The 19653-nt window shown below is 45.5% G+C and overlaps 1 protein-coding gene across 1 annotated transcript in view; it reads right to left on the bottom strand.

Annotated features, from left to right (window-relative positions):
* Positions 1 to 16512: 16512 nt before the first annotated feature.
* Positions 16513 to 19653, bottom strand: part of LOC147710760 (uncharacterized) — a 474425-nt gene continuing 471284 nt past the window's right edge. Inside the window, exon 14 of the mRNA XM_086921479.1 lies at positions 16513 to 18566. Within this exon, the coding sequence (XP_086777605.1) occupies positions 18456 to 18566 (111 nt within the window). The 3' untranslated portion in view covers positions 16513 to 18455. The remainder of the gene's footprint in view (positions 18567 to 19653) is intronic.

Below are 19653 nucleotides of genomic sequence, written 5' to 3' on the forward strand. Positions count from 1 at the left end.
AGAACTTCCCGACTGTGAATGTGCACATTTTAAAATCACTATAAATCCCAACTTCACCATGTCGGGCCTTTACATCTATCGCCCACCTGGACCTGCTTCAAAATTAATTGAAGCTCTTCTTGAGACAGCTAATTCTCTAGTGACAAAAAATGAAAACTTCACCATATTAGGCAACCTCAATCTTCACTTTGACCTGCTTAATGACTCCACCATCAAAAATCTTCTTGCTGACCTCTCCGCCCTGCAACTTAACTCTCTTATTTTAACTTCAACGCATCTAGCTGGTCACATCCTAGATCCAGTATTTACAAACATTGAGGGGATTAAAACAGAGGCACCCTTACCGATGGGATGGACAGACCACTACCTTATTAAACTGACTATTCTGGTCAATAAAACAATGCACAAAATCATACCTTCTCGCCGTCTAAAAAGACCATGGCACAAACTATCCATCAGCGATCTCCATACCACCCTTGGGGAATTCCATCATGAGACCAACCTTGACATCAATGTAACCTATAGCACGTTTCATGATTGGATCACGAGAGGATTAGACGCCCTTATCCCAGCAAAATGGACGAAAGGACGTAACTCACAGTCCAACCCATGGTGTAACGATACCCTCAAAACCATGCGGAAAGACTGTAAAAGAGCTGAGCGCTTATGGAGAAGGGAATATAAAAACGATGATAAAACCAATTATCTTCTAAAAAAAAAATGTACCATAAAGCCATCCGCGTTGCGCGAACCGCCTTCTATGCAGATAAAATCAATTCTAGCCCTACCCCTGCCAAAGAAGTTTTTTAACTTGTTCAAGAACTTCAGAGTGGTAAATCCCCCCCCCCCCCCAGCATTTCCTCTGCGCAACAATGAGAAGACCTAGCCATATTCTTCGTTGACAAAGTACAGAAAATCTATACATCTTTCCCTCGGCACTCCCCCAGCCCCACTAAAAGCCCTATCCCCTCCCCCAATTACACCACTTTGACCCACATCCCAGAAATTTCCATTGACAACCTCACCAAACTATGCCGAAAAGTTAAAACAGGTTCTCCGTCAGACCCCATGCGCCCGGCTCAATTCTTTGAGTCACTTAACTTCTTTCTTCCTTCCCTGACCTCTATCCTGAACCTCTCCTTCTCCTCAGCGAGTGTACCATCTGCCTGGAAGCAAGCGTGGGTCTCACCCATCATCAAGAAACCCACCCTAGACCCATCTAAACCGGAAAATTTCCAACCTATCTCCCTGCTCCCATGGCTGTCCAAACTCGCTGAAGCCCATGCAAACAGTATTCTGTCCCAGCACATGGTCCAAAACAACATCCTGGACCCATCACAAAATGGGTTCAGACCAGGCCATAGCACAGAGTCTGCTCTTTTGGGCACCACCGAGCACCTCCGGACGATCTTAGATGCCGGTCAAAGTGCTGCGCTGATTCTTCTCGACCTCAGCGCGGCCTTTGATACGGTATCCCACGACATCCTTCTTAATCGTCTGGAGACTTTCGGAGTATCTGGCCTTGCATTGGAGTGGTTCCGATCTTTCCTAAAGGACAGATCTTTTCGGATCTCAGCACCCCCCTTTCTATCTAAACCTCATCCCATTGCACAGGGAGTTCCGCAGGGCTCGGCGTTGAGCCCATCCCTTTTTAATCTTTATGTGCAACCTCTTGCGACAGTGGCCAAAGAGTGGGGCCTGACACTAGTGTCGTACGCCGACGACACACAGCTGGCCATCACTCTGACGGAAGGCCCTTCCATCTCGGCCTCCAGATTTAAAAACGGTCTCTCCGCAGTAGACCAATGGATGAAAGACAACTGTTTACAGCTCAGTGCTGGAAAAACAGAAGTGCTACTCCTTGGTAAAAACACCAGCCTTTGGAATGAGCACTGGTGGCCGTCCTCCCTAGGCACCATCCCACCCCCCAAATCCCTAGTTAAAAATCTAGGAGTATGGATGGATGCCTCTCTTAACTATCAGACCCACACCAAAAAAGTCGCGGGCACCTGTGTCGGCCTGCTGAGAAGTCTTAGCCACATACTTGGCTTCTTTGACGCCAAGGTCCGCCAGCTCATCATTCAAGCTACCATCCTCTCGCGTTTGGACTACGCCAATGTACTCCTCCTTGGCGCCAACAAAGGAGAGATAGCACGACTGCAACGCGTGCAGAACTCTGCGGCTAGAGCCTTAGTCGGCCTCCCTCGCAGATGCTCGGCCAGAGCTACAATTCGAAAATTACACTGGCTACCCGTTGACTCCAGAATTAAATTCAAAACCCTCATCATGACCTTTAAAATTATCAAATTTGGAAACCCAACACTGCTGCGACCTCTTCTCACCCCCTACGCTCCATCACGTAACCTACGATCCTCTAACCAGCACCTCCTGTGCGTTCCTCGCATAAAACTCTGCCGCATGGGCGGCCGCTCCTTTAGGGTCCTAGGAGCCAAACTATGGAACGATCTGCCACAAAACATCCGCTCCATAGACAGTCTACCGGTCTTCCGAAAAGCCATTAAAACGCATCTATTCCCTCTCCCCTAATCCTCCTCTCCACCTTCCATTCTCAGGCCAGGGTCTGTGGTTTTCTAGCGCCGGGACTCCTCTTCGCTGGGGCAGCTAATCTGCGCTTTACCAAAACAATAGAATAGAATGCCAAGAACAGATGCATACTGGTAAGTAGCATATTCCGTTCGAGGCATGTGGGCTGCTGAATTCATATCTTGTGCATAGACTGTATAGAAGTATCTCCTCTAGCGGTGGCTACCTGTGCCAGCTGCAGCAGTTTGAAAAAGAGTTTTGAGGACAGCCTGGCCTACAGCAGCTTGCTGTTTTGTTTGTACATCTACACAGTAATGTTTTGTGAAAGTGTGTATGGTGGACCATGTGGCTGCCTTACAGATGTCTTCAAGAGGAATATTTCCTAGGAAAGCCATGGATGCCACCATTTTCCTAGTGGAGTGTGCTCTTGGGGGGACGGTTAAAGTGAGTTTTTGCGTTTTGATAGCATATCTGAATGCATTTAACTATCCATCTGGCTATTCCTGATTTTGAAATTGGAATCCCCTTGTGCTGTGGTGCAAATGCAACAAATAGTTGCTTTGTTTTACGTAAGGATTTAGTTCTGTCCCCATAGTAAAGTAGAGCTCTCTTTACGTCTAGTGTGTGCAGTGCTCTCTCAGCTACTGACTGTGAATTTTGAAAGAACACTGGCAGTTCTATTGATTGGTTGATATGGAAATTGGATACAACCTTAGGCATGAATTTAGGGTTTGTTCTAAGAACCACCCTGTTGGCGTGTACCTGCATGAAAGGTTCTTGAATTGGAAGCGCTTGTAAGTCACTCACTCTTCTGAGTGAGGTGATGGCCACTAGAAAAGCAACTTTCCACGTTAGGAATTGTATTTCGCAAGAATGTAAAGGTTCGAAAGGAGGGCCCATGAGTCTGGTAAGCACTATATTGAGATTCCAGACTGGGGAAGGGGGGTGCCTAGGAGGAATCACCCTTTTTAGACCCTCCATGAAAGCTTTGATTGCTGGTATTCTAAACAGTGAAAGGTGTTGTCTGTTTTGAAGGTATGCTGCTATGGCAGCAAGGTGTAGCCGTATTGAAGAGTATGCTAAGTTACATCTTTGTAGGTGCAGCAGGTAACATATAATGTTTTGTATTGATGCGTCTAATGGATTGATTTGGTTATTGTTGCAGTAGATAACAAATCTTTTCCATTTAGCTGCATTGCACGCTCGTGTGGTTGGTCTTCTTGCCTCCTTAATGATATTCATGCAATCTGGGGGCAAGTTAAGATATCCAAACTCTAAGACCTGAGGAGCCAGATCGCTAGGTTCATTTGGTTGGGATCTGGGTGTCTGATTTCTCCATGGTTCCGAGTTAGAAGATGAGGCGCAAGGTGCAGTCTTTGATGGTCAACTACTGAGAGTTCTAGGAACGTTGTGTACCAAGGTTGTCTCGCCCATGTGGGAGCAACTAGGATTAGCGTGAGGGAGTGTTGCCGCAGTTTGCGTGCTACCAGCGGGATCATTGGTGCTGGGGGAAAAGCGTACGCAAATCTGCCTGACCAGTTCATCCATATCGCATTGCCCTGTGACAATGGATGTGGGAACCTGGCGGCAAAGTATTGGCATTTTGAGTTTTCTTTTGTGGCGAACAGGTCTATTTCTGGGCGACACCCCTCTTCGAAGAATGGTTGGAGGACCTGGGGGTGAATCTCCCATTCGTGTAATTGCTGTCTGTGCCTGCTGAGCAGGTCAGCAACTTGGTTGTCCTTCCCTGGAAGGTGTTCTGCTAGGAGAAAAATGTTTTTTGGAATCGCCCACTTCAGATGCTCTGTGCCAGATGGGACAGCTGTGGAGAGTGCGTTCCTCCCTGTTTCTGGATATAGTACATTGCGGTCATGTTGCACGTCCGGATCAACACCGTCTTTCTGTACAAGTATTTCTGAAATGCTTTCAGGGCTAGGAATATCGCTAGCAACTCTAGTTGGTTGATATGCAGCCTTTTCTGCCTGTTTGTCTAGAGGCCCTGTACCGTGTATTGAAGGAGATGGGCTCCCCAGCCTGTCAGTGATGCATCCGCTGTTAGTACTAGTTGTGGAACCAGCTCTTGGAACAGTCGCCCCTTGGAAAGGTTTTGTGGGTTCCACCACTGCAGAGAGTTGTGAGTGCGACTGTCTACAAACACTAGGTGTTTTAGTTGTCCTTGAGCCTGGTTCCATTGCCGTGCTAGGCATTCCTGTAATGGGCGCATTTGTAGACTGGCATGGGGGACAATGAATATGCAGGAGGCCATCATGCCTATGAGCTGCATAAAGACTTGAGCTGAGGAGAGAGTATTGTGGCTGGAATTTTCGAATGAGTGTCTGCATACTGGCTGTCCTTGTTGAGTTTGGATACGCCTTTGCCACTGAGGTGTTTATGGTGGCTCCCAGGTACTGCTGTATGTGGGACGGTTGCAGATGTGATTTTGTGTAGTTGATTGAGAATCCCAAGCTGTGTAACAGCTGGATTGTTTGAGACGTGTGTTCTGCACATTGTTGGTACGATTTTGCTTGTATAAGCCAATCGTCCAGGTAAGGGTACACATGGACGTGCTGCCTCCTGAGATGTGCTGCCAAGGTCGCTAAGCATTTTGTAAACACTCTTGGAGCCGTGGTAACCCCGAAGGGCAAAACCTTGAAAGGGTAGTGTTGACCTTCTATCGTGAACCTGAGGTATTTTCTGTGGGCTGGATGGATGGGTATGTGGAAATATGCATCTTTGAGGTCCATGTTGCTAGGAAATCCCCCTGTTGTAGGAACGGGAGCACTTGTTGTAATGTGATCATATGAAAGTGCTCCGACAGTATGTATTGATTTAGGGGTCTGAGGTCCAATATTGGCCTGAGAGAGCCATCCTTCTTGGGAATAAGGAAATAAAGGGAGTACACTCCCTTCCCTTGCTGTTGGAAAGGGACTTGCTCTATGGCCCCCTTTTCTAGCATGCAGTTCACCTCTTGTTGTAATAGGGTGATGTGTTCTCTGGACATTGGACGATGTCTTGGTGGTATGTTTGGTGGTGTAGAAGTCAGTTCTAGGCAGTAGCCAGACTGGATAATTTCTCTCACCCACCCGTCTGTGGTAATAGTGTTCCAGACGGGTAGGAACTGTTGTAGTCTGCCTCCGACCGGTGTTATGTGGTCTGGAGGTAGTGTGATAGTCACTGTTTAGAGGCAGTGGAGGCTCTGGTGTTATTGCCTCCACGTCCTATTCCCTTGGTATTGTTACCTCTGTAGCCTCCTCTGGTGGTGTTTTTAGCAAAGGAACTTTGTGCGTTACCTTTATATGAGGCCGTTGTTTGTGAGGTATGTCCTCGTGTGTTTGCCCTATATGAGGAGCGACGAAAGGAGCCCCTTTGTTGCTGAAATTACAATTCCCCCTATAGATTTTGCTGTCTCTGTGTCTTTTTTCATTTTATCCAAAATGGTGTCGACAGCAGGGCCAAACAGAAAGTCCTGGTTAACAGGCTGGTTAAGGATAGTGGACTGTACCTCATTTTTAAAACCAGAAATACGCAGCCATGCATGTCTGTGGAGTAGAACGCTAGTGTTAATTGATCTAGCTGCATTGTCTGCTGCGTCAAGCGCACATTTGATGGAGGCGTTTGTAATGAATTTTCCCTCCTGTATGAGATATTGGACTTGTGCTTTGAAAGGCTCAGGTAGGTGTTGCGTTGGGGTCTCTAGCTGGTCGTAATGCGCCCTGTCGTACGGAGCCAGTAGAGCTTGTGTATTAGCTATCCTCCACGAGTTGGAGGCTTGTGCCGCTACTCTTTTCCCTGATGCCTCTAGTATCTTTGACTCTTTGTCTGGGGGAGGTGCTTCCCCGGTTGTTTGGGAGTTGGCCCTTTTACGTGCGTTGGCCACTACCAGTGAATCAAGTGGTAACTGCCTTTTGATGTAAGTAGGGTCTGTAGGGGCCGCCCTATACTTTTTCTTTATTCTGGGGTTGATTACCCGTGCCCTGGCTGTGTTCTTAAATATGTCAGGTGCATGTTTCAGAACTCCCTTTAACTTGGGAAGTGTTTAGACACTTTTTTTCTGATGTAGGGAAGGTGTCAAACAAGAAGTCCTCTTCAACTGGGTCATTATGCATATCCACGTTGTGGAACTGTGCAGCCCTATCTATAAGCTGATTAAAAACCACTGTGTAGTCAGTAGGAGACGGTTTAGTAGGATAAGAGGACATGTCAGGGATGGGATGGGATGGGTCTTATAAGGGTCAGTTGGCTCTTCCCATGGTTCCTGAGGGTCAGTGTTCTGTAGGAAGTCATATTCAGGCTGTTGCTCATCCCCTGTGTTACCCTCGTCGTTCCCGTGATGAGAGGGAGAGTAAGGAATATAATGATTGAAAGGAGTAGTAGGTATGATAGGTTGAAAAGGAATGAAGGGTCTAGAAGGAGAAGTCCCAAAGTCCTTTTTGTTCAGTGGAATGGGGGACTGAGGTTCAAAGTCCCAAGGCCTCTTTTTCCTATGCACAATGGTAACTTTACCAGTCTGTGGGTCAATAAAAATGTTTGCTTGGTCGTCTGAGGGATCTGGGTGGAAGAGTTCTTCCTCAACAGTCCTGGGTTGAGCCTTAGGCTTTGGTGTGTAGACGACTTTAGGTTTAGGAACCAGATTTTTCGGCTCGGGGCCTTTTTTCGGGTCGACTGTGTCTTTCGGGTCAACCCGTTTTCTGTGCTCCGTAGGCTTTTTCAGAGAAGTGTTATCTCCAGAGTCGATGTTTTTGTTGGTATCGACTGGAGTCTTTAGTTTTTTCGGCTGTCGTCTTTCCCAGAGTCGATTGTCTTTTTTGGATCGACTGGCGTCTTCGGATCCGGTGTTTTCGGTCTGAGAGGACGTTCTGGCTTGGACGCGTGCTTCTGTACGGTGCCTTTTGATGGGCCGACATTTTTCGGTGCCGAAGGCTTGTTCAGGTCGGCGACCTTATTTGGTTCGGCGCCCTTGGGTTGTGTGGCCTTGTTCGGGTCAACAATGTGTTTCGGCTCGACAATTTTGGGCTGTGGGGCCTTCTTGGGGTCGACAGTCTTTTTCGGCTCGACGCTCTTTGGCTGTGCGGCCGCTTTCGGATCGACGCCCTTCGGGTCGGCGACCTTCTTTGGCTCTGGAACCTTCTTCGGGACGATGTTACTGGGCCCTGGGGTTTCTGAGGTTTTGGTTTCGGAGCCGAGCCGGATGGCGGGGCAATCGAAACTTTTTTATGATCTCGGCTAAGGCCTTTTGGCGATGCCTTGACCGGAGCCGTTGTTATTGGGGTAGATGGTGTCCGGGTCAGGGTACTCACGATTTGCCCCGTCGGGATCTCGTCATCGGAGTCCGAGTAGACCTCTACGGTGATGATCTCTAGGTCCGAGTCCGGCGCCTCTTGTAGTTCTTGGTAGTCATCGAAGATGTTGTCTGGGTCTGGTGCCTGTCGCTGCATTTCTTGCATGGCTGCACGTTGGTTCCGAATAGTTTTCTTGGATCCAAACGGTGCACAGGCTGAACAACTTTCCTCTTTATGGTCTGGGGAAAGGTACTTGTTGCATACTGAGTGCTTATCAGTATGTGGGAACTTGGCGTGGCATTGCGGGAACCTTTTAAATGGGCTTCTTTACATCGACGGTCGGCTCACGTGGTGTCGAAAAGGCCCAACGGCCCGCGTCGACGACCGCTTGGAGATGGAAGGCTGGATGGAGTAGAGAGGTACCGATCGAGAACAATACCGTTGAACCGAAGGCCTTTTGGCCTTAAGAAAAATTTTGTTTTCGCTTCCGAAGTTGGAGTATAGGAGTTTGCATCTGAGCCCAATGGCGGAAAAAAACAATCTGAGGATGGAGAGGATGCCCATGCGCACTGTAGTCCAAGGGAGGAGTCACCTATCTCGTGATACTTCGAAAACTCTTCCAAGATAACAAGTGCAATCATCCGGACCCAACAGAAGGCGGCGATCTATGCATAAGATATGAATTCAGCAGCCCGCATGCCTCGAACATGGCGTATCTTTTTTTAGTACGATCTAGCTCTCGTGTGGACATATTTTCCTATTTATTTCGAAAACTATGCTTGGACATAGACTTGGGAAAGATCAGTCAGTGATTGATATCTACGTCAGACTTTGCCCATGTAATAAAAATTCAGATTTTTAACTAGGGGTACATCACGCCCACCGTGGTTCCTGACTGACTGTTTGTTGGGTATCACAGACACAGGAAAGTAAAGTATCACAAACATAGTAATGCAAATAAAAAAGTAAAGAACAATCGTCCTAGAATGGAATGAAAATTGGAAGGAAATAATTCACAATGTTGAGAATATAGTTTACATTTGTATAGGTTATAAACTCCAAGAAACAAGATGTTCCAATGAGGGCAGAGAGAAAAAGCACTGAACAAGCCTCTTGGCTTTGGGGTTGGACCTCCCGTCTCCTTGGATTCTGGCCATCTGTCTCCTGACGGCCTCCCAGTGTAGAACGCTGTGGTGCAGGGGGGGGCGGGCACCTGGATCCTGTCCTAGGCCGCTGAGCTGCTTGCAATAAGAACCCTGATGCATAAGGACTCTGCCGGGCCTGTTAGTAGCCTCGTTTAGGCTTCAAGAGAGAAATCCAACGCAGCATTGGGCCGCTCGTGGCAATGGTCTTTGCAACCGGTTTTGCTCCACCGCATGTTCTCTTAATGCACGGGTTTGCCCAACAGCGTTCTCTTGATGCACATGTTTCCCCCAACAGCGTTTTCTCTTGATGCACAGGTTTCCCCCAACAGCGTTTTCTCTTGATGCACAGGTTTCCCCAACAGAGTTTTCTCTTGATGCACAGGGTTCCCCAACAGCATTTTCTCTTGAAGCACAGGTTTGCCCAACAGCGTTTTCTCTTGATGCACAGGTTTGCCCAACAGTGTTTTCTCTTAATGCACAGACCTAACTGCATAATTTCCTGGTTTTTTATGCCCTTGAGTATGTTCTATGACCCCTTCATTTGCCTGACTGTTTGGGGCAGTGCCCACACCTAAACGTAGTATAATTTGCAGAGATGTTCAACTGGGATGTGGAATGGTGCGGCTGGAGGTGAAGTGGGGAGGTTTCAGCATGCCAGGCTCGTGAGGAGGGGGTGGCGGGCGAGGGGGTGTCAGTCAGGCTGTCCCATAGAGTGAATCGACATGTTCGAGAGCAGACTCTCCCCGCGAGCTCATGGAAGAGGAGATCCCCCCACACTCCCACCCACAGAGGGCACGCGCGCGCGCGTCAAACAGGGTGCCCACATTATAAAGGGTGCCCACATCACACAGGAAGTTCGCCTTAAACAAAATGTCATCAGACATTATATACGGGGAATCAATGTAACACAGGGTGTTCACAATATACAGGTTGTTCTAGTCATGCAGCCTGTGGTTATTAAACAGGGAGTCCTCGTGATAATGGGCAATTTTCTTTACACAGAATGTTCGGATCGGGCTGGGAGTCTGTGCGATACAGGGTGCGGATATCATACCGGATGTCCCAACCATACTAGTGTCCTCATCTTACAGGGTGCCCACAGTTCCGCTGCACCCACATTATACAGGTTGCGGGCATTCGGCCGATGGTTCACTTTGTACGGTGTCGTCCCCCTGTATAGGTGCAGTGTTTCACTTAAGGGCAGCAGGCTCCATTGTGTGTCCAGGGTGACCCCTTTACACGGAATGTGTCCGTTTTACGGTGCAGCTTTCAATAAATCAGGAGGGAGGCGAGTGTGTGTGGGGGTGGGAGGGGGCCTCTCCGGGATCATGGCGCGATCTCACCCTCTTCCATAGGCGGGGGAGTGTTGTCTTAACAGGGGCCGGTGTGTACAAGAACAGAGGCGGGCTTTACAATGCTTGGGAACCCTGTGTGTCTCACAGGGGTCGGTGTGATTTGCACAGGTGCTGGACACCCTTTCCCAAGACACGGCTCCAGAGGACTGTGCAGCGGCATGTGGCATCTGTAGAAATGCCTATGGTCTGTACAGGTGAACCCACAGAAGCAGATGCTGTCCAGGCCTGCTGCATGCCAGGAAGAGGGGACGTGTCCAAGGTGGGATTGTGCATGGGAGGTCTTTGTACACGGCCCGGGCTGTTCCAGTGTGTTCAGGCAAAGGGCTTGTGCTGTGGCAGGGACTGTGCCTAGATTGTCTGTGTCACAGCACGGGTCGTGCAGGTATTGTCTGTGCCACAGCATGGGGGCATGCAGGTATTTGTGCGCCACAGCATGGAGTGGTGCAGATATTATTTCTGCCACAGTAGGGGGCTTGCAGATATTGTCTGTGCAACAGCATTGGGTGGTGCTGGTATTATAGGTGCCACATCATGGGTTCGTGATGGTATTAAAACACAGCCGAGCGTTGCATATCATTGCGTAGCATAACATAACTTAACATAATAAAACATAGCCTAGCCTAACATAACAAATCATAACATAGCATAATAAAACATATCATAGTATAACATAACATTGTATAGCATAACAAAACACAGTATAGCAGAACATAACAAAAACACAACACAACCTAGCCTAACACAACACATAACATAGTATAGCCGAACATAACTTAGTATAGCATAACATAGTACAATATAACAAAACATAGTATAACACATTACAGCACAACACAACCTAGCCTAACACAGTATAGCATAACATAACAAAGTATAACATAGTATAACATAGTATAACATAACAAAACATAGTATAATATACCAAAACACAACACAACCTAGCCTAACACAGCCTAGCCTAACACAACATACATAGCCTAGCCTAACGCAACAAAACATAGCATATCATAACAAAACATAGCATAACAAAACATAACATAACAAAACATAACATAACAAAACATAGCATAACAAAACATAACAAAACATAGTATTGCATAACAAAGCATAGTATAACAAAGCATAGTATAACAAAACATAGCATAGCAAAACATTGCATTGCATAAAAACACAACAAAACATAGCATAGCAAAACAAAACATAACATAACAAAACAGCATAGCAACAACACATAGCATAGCATAACAAAACATAGCATTACAAAACATAGCATAGCAAAACACAACAAAAATTGGCATAACAAAACATAGCATAATCAAACAAAACATAGCATATCATAACAAAGCATAGCATAACAAAACACAACAAAACATAGCATAACCAAACAAAACATAGCCTAATAAAGCATAGCATAACAAAACACAACAAAACATAGCATTTGCATAACAAAACATAGCATAACAAAGCATTACAAAACACAAAACATAGCATTACAAAACCAAGCATAACAAAACATAGCAAAAGAAAACATAGCAAAACACAACAAAACAAAGCATAGCATAATATAACAAAACAAAACATACCATAGCATAACAAAGCATAGTATAGTATAACAAAACAAAGGCATAACAAAACGTAGCATAACAAAACATAGCAGAACAAAACATAGCAGAACAAAACATAGCAGAACAAAACACAGCATAACAAAACACAGCATAACAAAACACAGCATAACATAACAAAACATAGCATAACACAACAAAACATAGTATAGCATGACAAACCATAGCATAACAAAACAAAGCATAGCATAACAAAACAAAGCATAGCATAACAAAACATAGGATAATAAAACAAAACAGCATAGCATAACAAAACAAAACAACATAACATAACATAAGAAAAATAGCATTGTTTGATAAACTCATAGTAGCGGGCTAGCAAGCTTTAACGGACAGTGAATGTAAGTAATACAGTCAACCCAGAAGCAGTCACTCAGTCACCTTTGCTCTTGTATTGAAGTGGCTTCGTTTATTAAACAGTGCCCATATTTATACTGTTAGCACTTCACCTGTGCAAATTTCAGGGCTTGCAAAACTTTGATGAATAGAAATTCACAGCTGAGACTGTTACGTTTGCGCTATATAAAAGCCCAAGGATAAATAAAAAACTGCCATTTACAATGTGAATAGCTCCAGCTCCAACGAATGCGAGACCTATTGCATTTCCAATGCTTGTTGAGTTTTGCTGCAGAGAAAGACCATTCTGACCACTAATGCCAGTCTGAAAGGACAAAGTAGAGTTGTGGACAGAGAGGAAAGAGTGGTTGCTTTCACATCCTGCACTCTTGAGGAGGTCGAGGAACATTTCAGAGATCGGGCGAAAAATGACAGCATCCTAATGGGTGATTCAGCACTTCAAATTCTATCTGTGGAGACTTTATATTGTTGTAAGAATGAATCATCAATCACTTGCGCAGATTTTCTTTTAAAAGGGAGGTGAGAGGGCTATCCCTCGTATATGAAGTGAGTTTCATTTTACATCCGAGTACCTGCCCGTGTTGACAAATTGTGCACATCATTGCCTTTTGAGATTGCAATTAGAGGGAGACACAGATGATTGCTTGCAGAATCTGGAGCAGTTAATTTCATGGGCAAAGGATAACAAACAAGATACCAACAAATGATCTGAGGCTTGGAAGAGAGGGGAGCTGCTGGGTGATGTATGTGGCGAAGGGGTAGTTAGATGTCTGTAAACTCTTGGAAAAGGATCTTGAGTTCTGGAATGTCAGAGAAAAGTTGCGCATCTGGAAAAGAAGGTTACATAGAGGTAACATATGAATTTCCGCTTATGCAGTGAGAGATGAGATTATTAATTTGACCCACAAGAGACATTTAGGTAGAAAAGAGTCTAAGGCTAGGGTCAGACAACAATTATGGTAGCCAAAAATGGACTGATGGGTGGAGAACGTAGTGAATGAGTGTTGTCTGGGTGCAGGAAATTATAAGACTCGCACAATCCTGGCTACCCCTTTGTCTCATGCGGTGGTGCCAGATATACCAAGGTCCAAATTGGGGTTGGATACAATGCTGCCTCAAGGATGAGATCACCTGTGATGGGATGCCTGAAATCAAGGTAACTAATAACCGGGTTACATCTGCATGGAGTGAAATATGAGAGATTTTGAGCAAGTTCTCATTACCCAATCACAGGACGGCCCTCTACGCTCCCCAACAAATGGGTTTGCTGATCGTATCAACAGGTTAGTAAAATTGTATGTTCAGTATGCTATAGAGACCAAATAGCCAATCAAGGAGATGTTTTGGTTACCTTGTGAGCACACTGTAATACTGTTATACATATGTCACCGTTTGTGTATTTGAAGGGACAATTGACATATCTTAAGCTAAGCCCCTTACGGTTGCAATGCGAGTTGAGAGTGAGGGACCTAAAGTTCACACAGTCTGCTGACTGTAGAAGAAAACACAAATACTATAAAAGGGGGTATGATAAAAAAAAGTGGGGTGTCAGGCGAAGAAATTGGAATGTAGGATTGCCCTGCATATCTTGTGCAAAGACGGTGGTTCGTAGTGGAGTTGGTGTACGTAAGGGGTCAGATTTAGAGGAAGGGGTTGGTTCCAACTTTTAGGCCCTACAAACTTGTGGAGGTGAGAAATAATGTGGTATCAACTGAGTCTCCTGATATGTGGAGCATGTATAATCTTGAGGTTATGAAGCCGGAAGCAGGAAAGAAAGAAAGATACTTGTGGGGGAGGACGAGAGTCTTGGTAGGTTTGTTAGAAGAGCGAGAAAAGGCTAGCACAGGGACAAGCAGAGGGACAATGAGAAGCTTGCTCTCAGTAAAGTCAACAGCTGTTTGAGTGGTAACCTGACACGCTTGGCTGCACGCTTACAGTGGGTCGCTCAACCCCTATTGTACTCACAAGTGCTCCACAATCAGACCTCTGACTCAAATATAGAAAGATAGATCAAGTTCATAAAATACTTCATGTATTTACAAGGGAGGGACAGTTTGCAAACTCCCAACTTTCGAGGGAAAAAAGGAAAAGGCTTCTATCCAAGGATCATCAATCGGCTGCCAGCAACCATTAGAAGGGTCATCACTTGGATAAGGGGGTGGCAGACAACTATTTTAAAAGGAGTACTTATTGGTGGGACTCTTCTCTCCAGAAGAGTCCAGCACTCTGCTAAGGAGCAACTAGAACTATATATGCAGAGCACCTGCCAAGGGACCGCTGACACAAGCCCAGGGTGCAGTAATAAAGAGACAGTTTGAAATATTTAAATTTAAAGTAGGGCAGGATAGGCCTATTGTTCCTTAGACTTTTTAAGCTATAGCAGCTAACAGTACCTCATGACACTGTCTGAAAAAGCATTACAACTCATCAAAATGCAACTTACCATACAACACAATGCTCTATACAATAAAACCCCACACCACACGTATCCATTCAATACTGTAAGCACAGACGCGATAATACCACATTTTATCATAAAGTACAACACACTACTGCACACAACAATCAAGTCAAGTCAAGTCAGAATTTGTATAGCGCACTACTCACCCGGAGGGTCTCAAGGCGCTTGAGGGGGGGGGGGGGGTTCGTTATTTATCAAATAGCCAAGTTTTGAGTTGTTTTCTGAAGGAGAGGTGGTTCTGTGTAAGGCGGAGGTGGGTGGGGAGAGAGTTCCAGGTTTTGGCCGCTAAGTAGGAGAAAGATCTTCCTCCCATGGTGGTTCTTCGGATGCGTGGAATCGCGGCGAGGGCTTGATTGGACGATCGTAGTTGGCGGTTGGGGGTGTAAAAGGTCAGGCGCGTGTTGAGGTATTTGGGTCCTAGGTCGTAGAGGGCTTTGTGTGCGTGGGTGAGGAGACGGAACGTTATTCTCTTGTTGACGGGGAGCCAATGAAGGTCTCTCAGGTGACCGGATATGTGATTGTGGCGGGGTATGTCTAGGATGAGTCTGGCGTGCATCATATAGACCTTTAAAGCCTCAGGACACCATGTTTTGCACCACGCTAAGCAAGAGCTTCTTTTAGGCTGACAGAATAGTTATAATAAAACATCACATAGCACCACTTCAAAATACAAACTAAAAACCAACTCCACCTTACAAGTTGAACACGTTATCACCTGAGGGGTAGTCACGTCGCCTTGTACATTAGCAACTCATCAAGGCACCCCTATGACCAATAGCTGACGTGAATGTTGGCCAATACAGTTAAATCGAGGGGGGTAAGGGGATGTGGGGGTACAGCCCTTCAAAGCAGGCATGTATACTTGGCACTTCCAACATGGCTACTGAAGACCACCCAATACTAGACCACAAGGAAATACGCACACAAAACTTCATCCCACACAACATCCATAAGCACTATTAAGGAACCTAAAGACACTGACATGCATACCACACCCCAACAAATCATCAAACACTCTATGTACTCCTCAACTTCACCCACTGTGTGACTACGAGCCCCAGCCCCCATTGAGATTTAACAACCAGACGCAAGCAGTCCAGAGGAGCAAGAAACATATGAAGATTGAAAGCTGAAAAACAGCTACTAATAAAAACACAAATGGAACATGCAAAATATATACACTAGACCAACAGGCACCAATGCTCGCAGGATCAGACAGCACAACTAAACTCGGGGGACAAATGCACAGACTGGGCCGAGGGTAAAGGATGTCTGACATAATCATGTATAGGAACACAGTCTTGTTTGCAAGTTAGACGCTTTCTTGTGCGTTGATACAAACTGTGTCAAGGGGCCACTGAAAATGTATGTATGACATAGTGCTATATGAAATATGAAACGAGCACCTGAACTATTAAAGGACAGGTAAAGCTGGAGAGGTGCAGGTTTCTAGGTACCAAGTTATGCTTCGCGATAGGGAGGTTGCTGATCCTATCCTGCGGTCATATTCTGCGTTTTAAGATTTTTGTAAAAGTAGGCCAGGGTGTCAAAGATGCAAACATTAGATTCCTTTTAAGGCTAGGCAATGGGCCTGGGTTAGCCAGTTACAATACAGCTATTCTTTCAAGTCCCCAGTCGAATCTCTTACCAGGTGATGCCTGCGCTGCACCACTGAAGAACAAACCTGTTCAGACACAAAATCCGTTCACAATGAGCGAGATCAGGTAGCACAAACAAACAAGACACATGCACCTTTGGCAAGCCTTTATTTTCACTCAAAGCTGCTTCTGATAACCAAGACCCATCTCTTAAAATGTTCCCGTCATTGTCCAAGTCACACATGCTACAAAATGATTCTAGTAAGTGAAATGAGATTTGTGAACACTGGCCCACAGGACACCGGAATGAGCCCAAAAACTTAGAGGCAGAAAATCCTGTAGCAACACAAGGAGACTTCCTGACATGCATGTCTCTGGGTGAGTGATTTAGGCAGATACTAGACACAGCCATTTGAACCTTGCCATAACCCTTACAAGAAGTTGTGTGAGCGGAAAGACTCAAAAACACTGTATGTGTAAATGGCCCTTTTAAAAAATATTAATTGATAATATTGGTGGCAGAAAGGGACAAAGGCAGATAAAGTCACAACTAAATTAAGTAGAGACGCCAGGATTAGATTCATATCTACTAGTAACATAGCGGTTAGCTTAGCTTAGCCAGTGGAGACTTCATAGGCCTTAAACATAGAGGTCAGCACTACTCAAGGTGCCCAGATTTGGAGTAAAGGAGTCTTGATGACTACCGACAGCAAACAAACCTGGGCCTTGTTAGCACATTAGATGCGCCTTTTGGAGCAGTCTCTTAGGAGTCACTTGTGATAATTACCAAGGCGACCTCGCCTCTTACTCAGATCTGCTTTAGATATTATGGGTGGAGCCTGGGTAGGAAGCAACATCAAGATATGGAAGACAGAACAAATCTATTTTGCCCATCGGCCGAAAGGGTACCTTTGTCTGCTGAGTGAATGTGCTCTTTTCTCAGGTGTACATGTAGGATCCATGCGCTTATTGTGTAAGTGCACCACACAGTTATGCACCTAAGCGCTATCCCTGACCGAGGGGTATCACTCACTCGGTCTGGACAACAGGCGGTCATTTTGACACATAAGTGTTTAGTGACACAAGCTTGGCTTCCAACAGCAGCACCATTGTTTATAGGCAACCACAGGCTGGACTACAGGCGACCACATTTGTGATCAAGTGCTGAAAGTGATGCATGCTTGGCTTCCTACAGCTATCCCAAGCCTGGTCTGGTGACCATTTTGGTGCTAAAGTGCTAAAAGTGGTGGGTACTTTGCTTTCACACTACCCCAGCGAATACATTTATGAAAGCGTCAGTCCTTTTTTCTACATGAGTGTCACTCTATACTTTACTCTTCTTTAATGCATTTACAATAACACTCTATCTTTCATCTTTTTTATTAACATCATTACTATTGTGGTTTAATGGTGTGTATCGGATTCATAGCCTTATGCAGGCGGAGTAAGTAGTAACTTCTCTATTACTCCCTCAGTCTTACCACTACCTGCACAGTCACTCCTGGGACACAGAAAAGTGGCACCTCTACGCACACAGGCTAAGAGGAACAGGACACTTGGAATTCAAAACAAGAGTCTGTTTCACATAAACTGTTCAAAAGTCTGCTTTATGCAAACTAATAAGAAAAAACATTGAAAAGTTAAATGAGAAAAACATTGAAAAGCTATACGGATAAAAAAAAGGCACACCAGGCAATGACAAACCTTAAAAAATACAAATGACTGACAGGCAGACTGGTCCTTTTTAAAACACCACGTGTCTAACCATTGTAACGAATCCTAGCGTGCACAAGTCTTGAAGGTGAAAAGGTGCACTTGGGTTTTCCTCCACTGGAAAACAAAACCAGATAGCGGTCCGGTGAAAGTAGAGTGGGCGCAGACAGTTCCGAGATGCGTGGTGCGCACTTGTACTCATAGGAATACTATACGCATAGAGAAGACAAGTCCTTGTCTGATTTTGGCTTGGGATTGTGCACAAGTTCTGTCTTGGAGACCTGGTGTAACCTCTGATCTCTGCACTAGGAGGCAGTAGGCCAAGTCTCTCTCAAGCAAGAGCACTTCTTGCCCTCTCCACCAGGGGCAGTGTGCATCAGGTCAGTAGTAGTGGAACTTTGTGTCGTTCCCTCTGAGGTCCTCTCTGCGAGGCTTGTTCTGCTGGGCCAACTCCATGTCTTCGGGGTCATCCATCTCCCCTCCGTGATCCTCCTGAAGTAAATGGGTCAGAGGACAGCATGAGGGTAAGAGGGAGCCAAAAAAAAAAGAGATAGAGAGAAGTACAGAGAAACCGGTGCAGAGAAAGAAGGAGAGAACATTGAGTATCAGAAAGGAAGAAGGAGCATACAAATTATGGAGGGGAAATAAAAAGGGAGGAAAGTAATATTAAATGGAGAAAGGAGTTGGCAAATGAGATGAAGCAGAGCAACAAGCGGGAAGGAGGCATAAGATCCCAGGACGGGACATGTGAGTAACACAGAGGTGAGTGAAATAAAGATGCACACACGATTAGAGTTTACGAATAGGCAAGATTAAATGTACTCAGGAAAAAGAGTAGATAAATTGTAAAATTAATGCGCGATAGTAAAACAGGAAGAAGGCATAGGAAAAAAGACAGGAACGGAGAGGGGAGTAGAAGAAGAGACAGAAATGCATGGGAGAAAAAGACATCTGAATTAGTACATGAACTTCCATATTATTTTCTGTATTTTATGCACACACACAGCCCCCCCCCCCCCCCATCTTCATTTGAGGGGCGGGAGGATCAAGACTACTTTGAACCACATGCCCAGTTGTGAGTGACTATGGAGAAAATCATTCAGTCCATTTTTGTTTCTCTCAGTTTATCCGAAACTAGTCATAGTGGGTGAACTGATCTGTCCAGAGTATGTGAACATTGGCCAGGACGAGATGAGTGGGCATTTGGAGGGACCATAGCAGATGCAGCAAGCCTCTATTACCAAGAAAGGGAAAAAGGTGTCGAGAGACTGGGATCTGGGCAGAGCTGATCTGAAGTTTCAACATCGTGAAAAGGGGGAGATGGACTACAGTATTTAAGGCAATGAGGACCAGCCCCCTCCGAGAAAACTTAGGAAACTGCTGTTTTGCTTAAATATGGATATTCAGATAGAGCGCATTTTTTTGACCAGGAGAACAAGGTGCTATATGGATTTCCATGACTAAGGTTGTCCGTATTTTGTACAGTGTTGCATTCACTAATTGCCTGGGCTTCGGGGATGTCCATGTTGTGGGCAGCTTAAAGGGTGTGCTTCTTAGGGAGGAGTCCCTTGTCATATTC

Source organism: Lissotriton vulgaris, chromosome 5, assembly GCF_964263255.1.
Source record: "Lissotriton vulgaris chromosome 5, aLisVul1.2, whole genome shotgun sequence".
Taxonomy (NCBI): Eukaryota; Metazoa; Chordata; class Amphibia; order Caudata; family Salamandridae; genus Lissotriton; species Lissotriton vulgaris.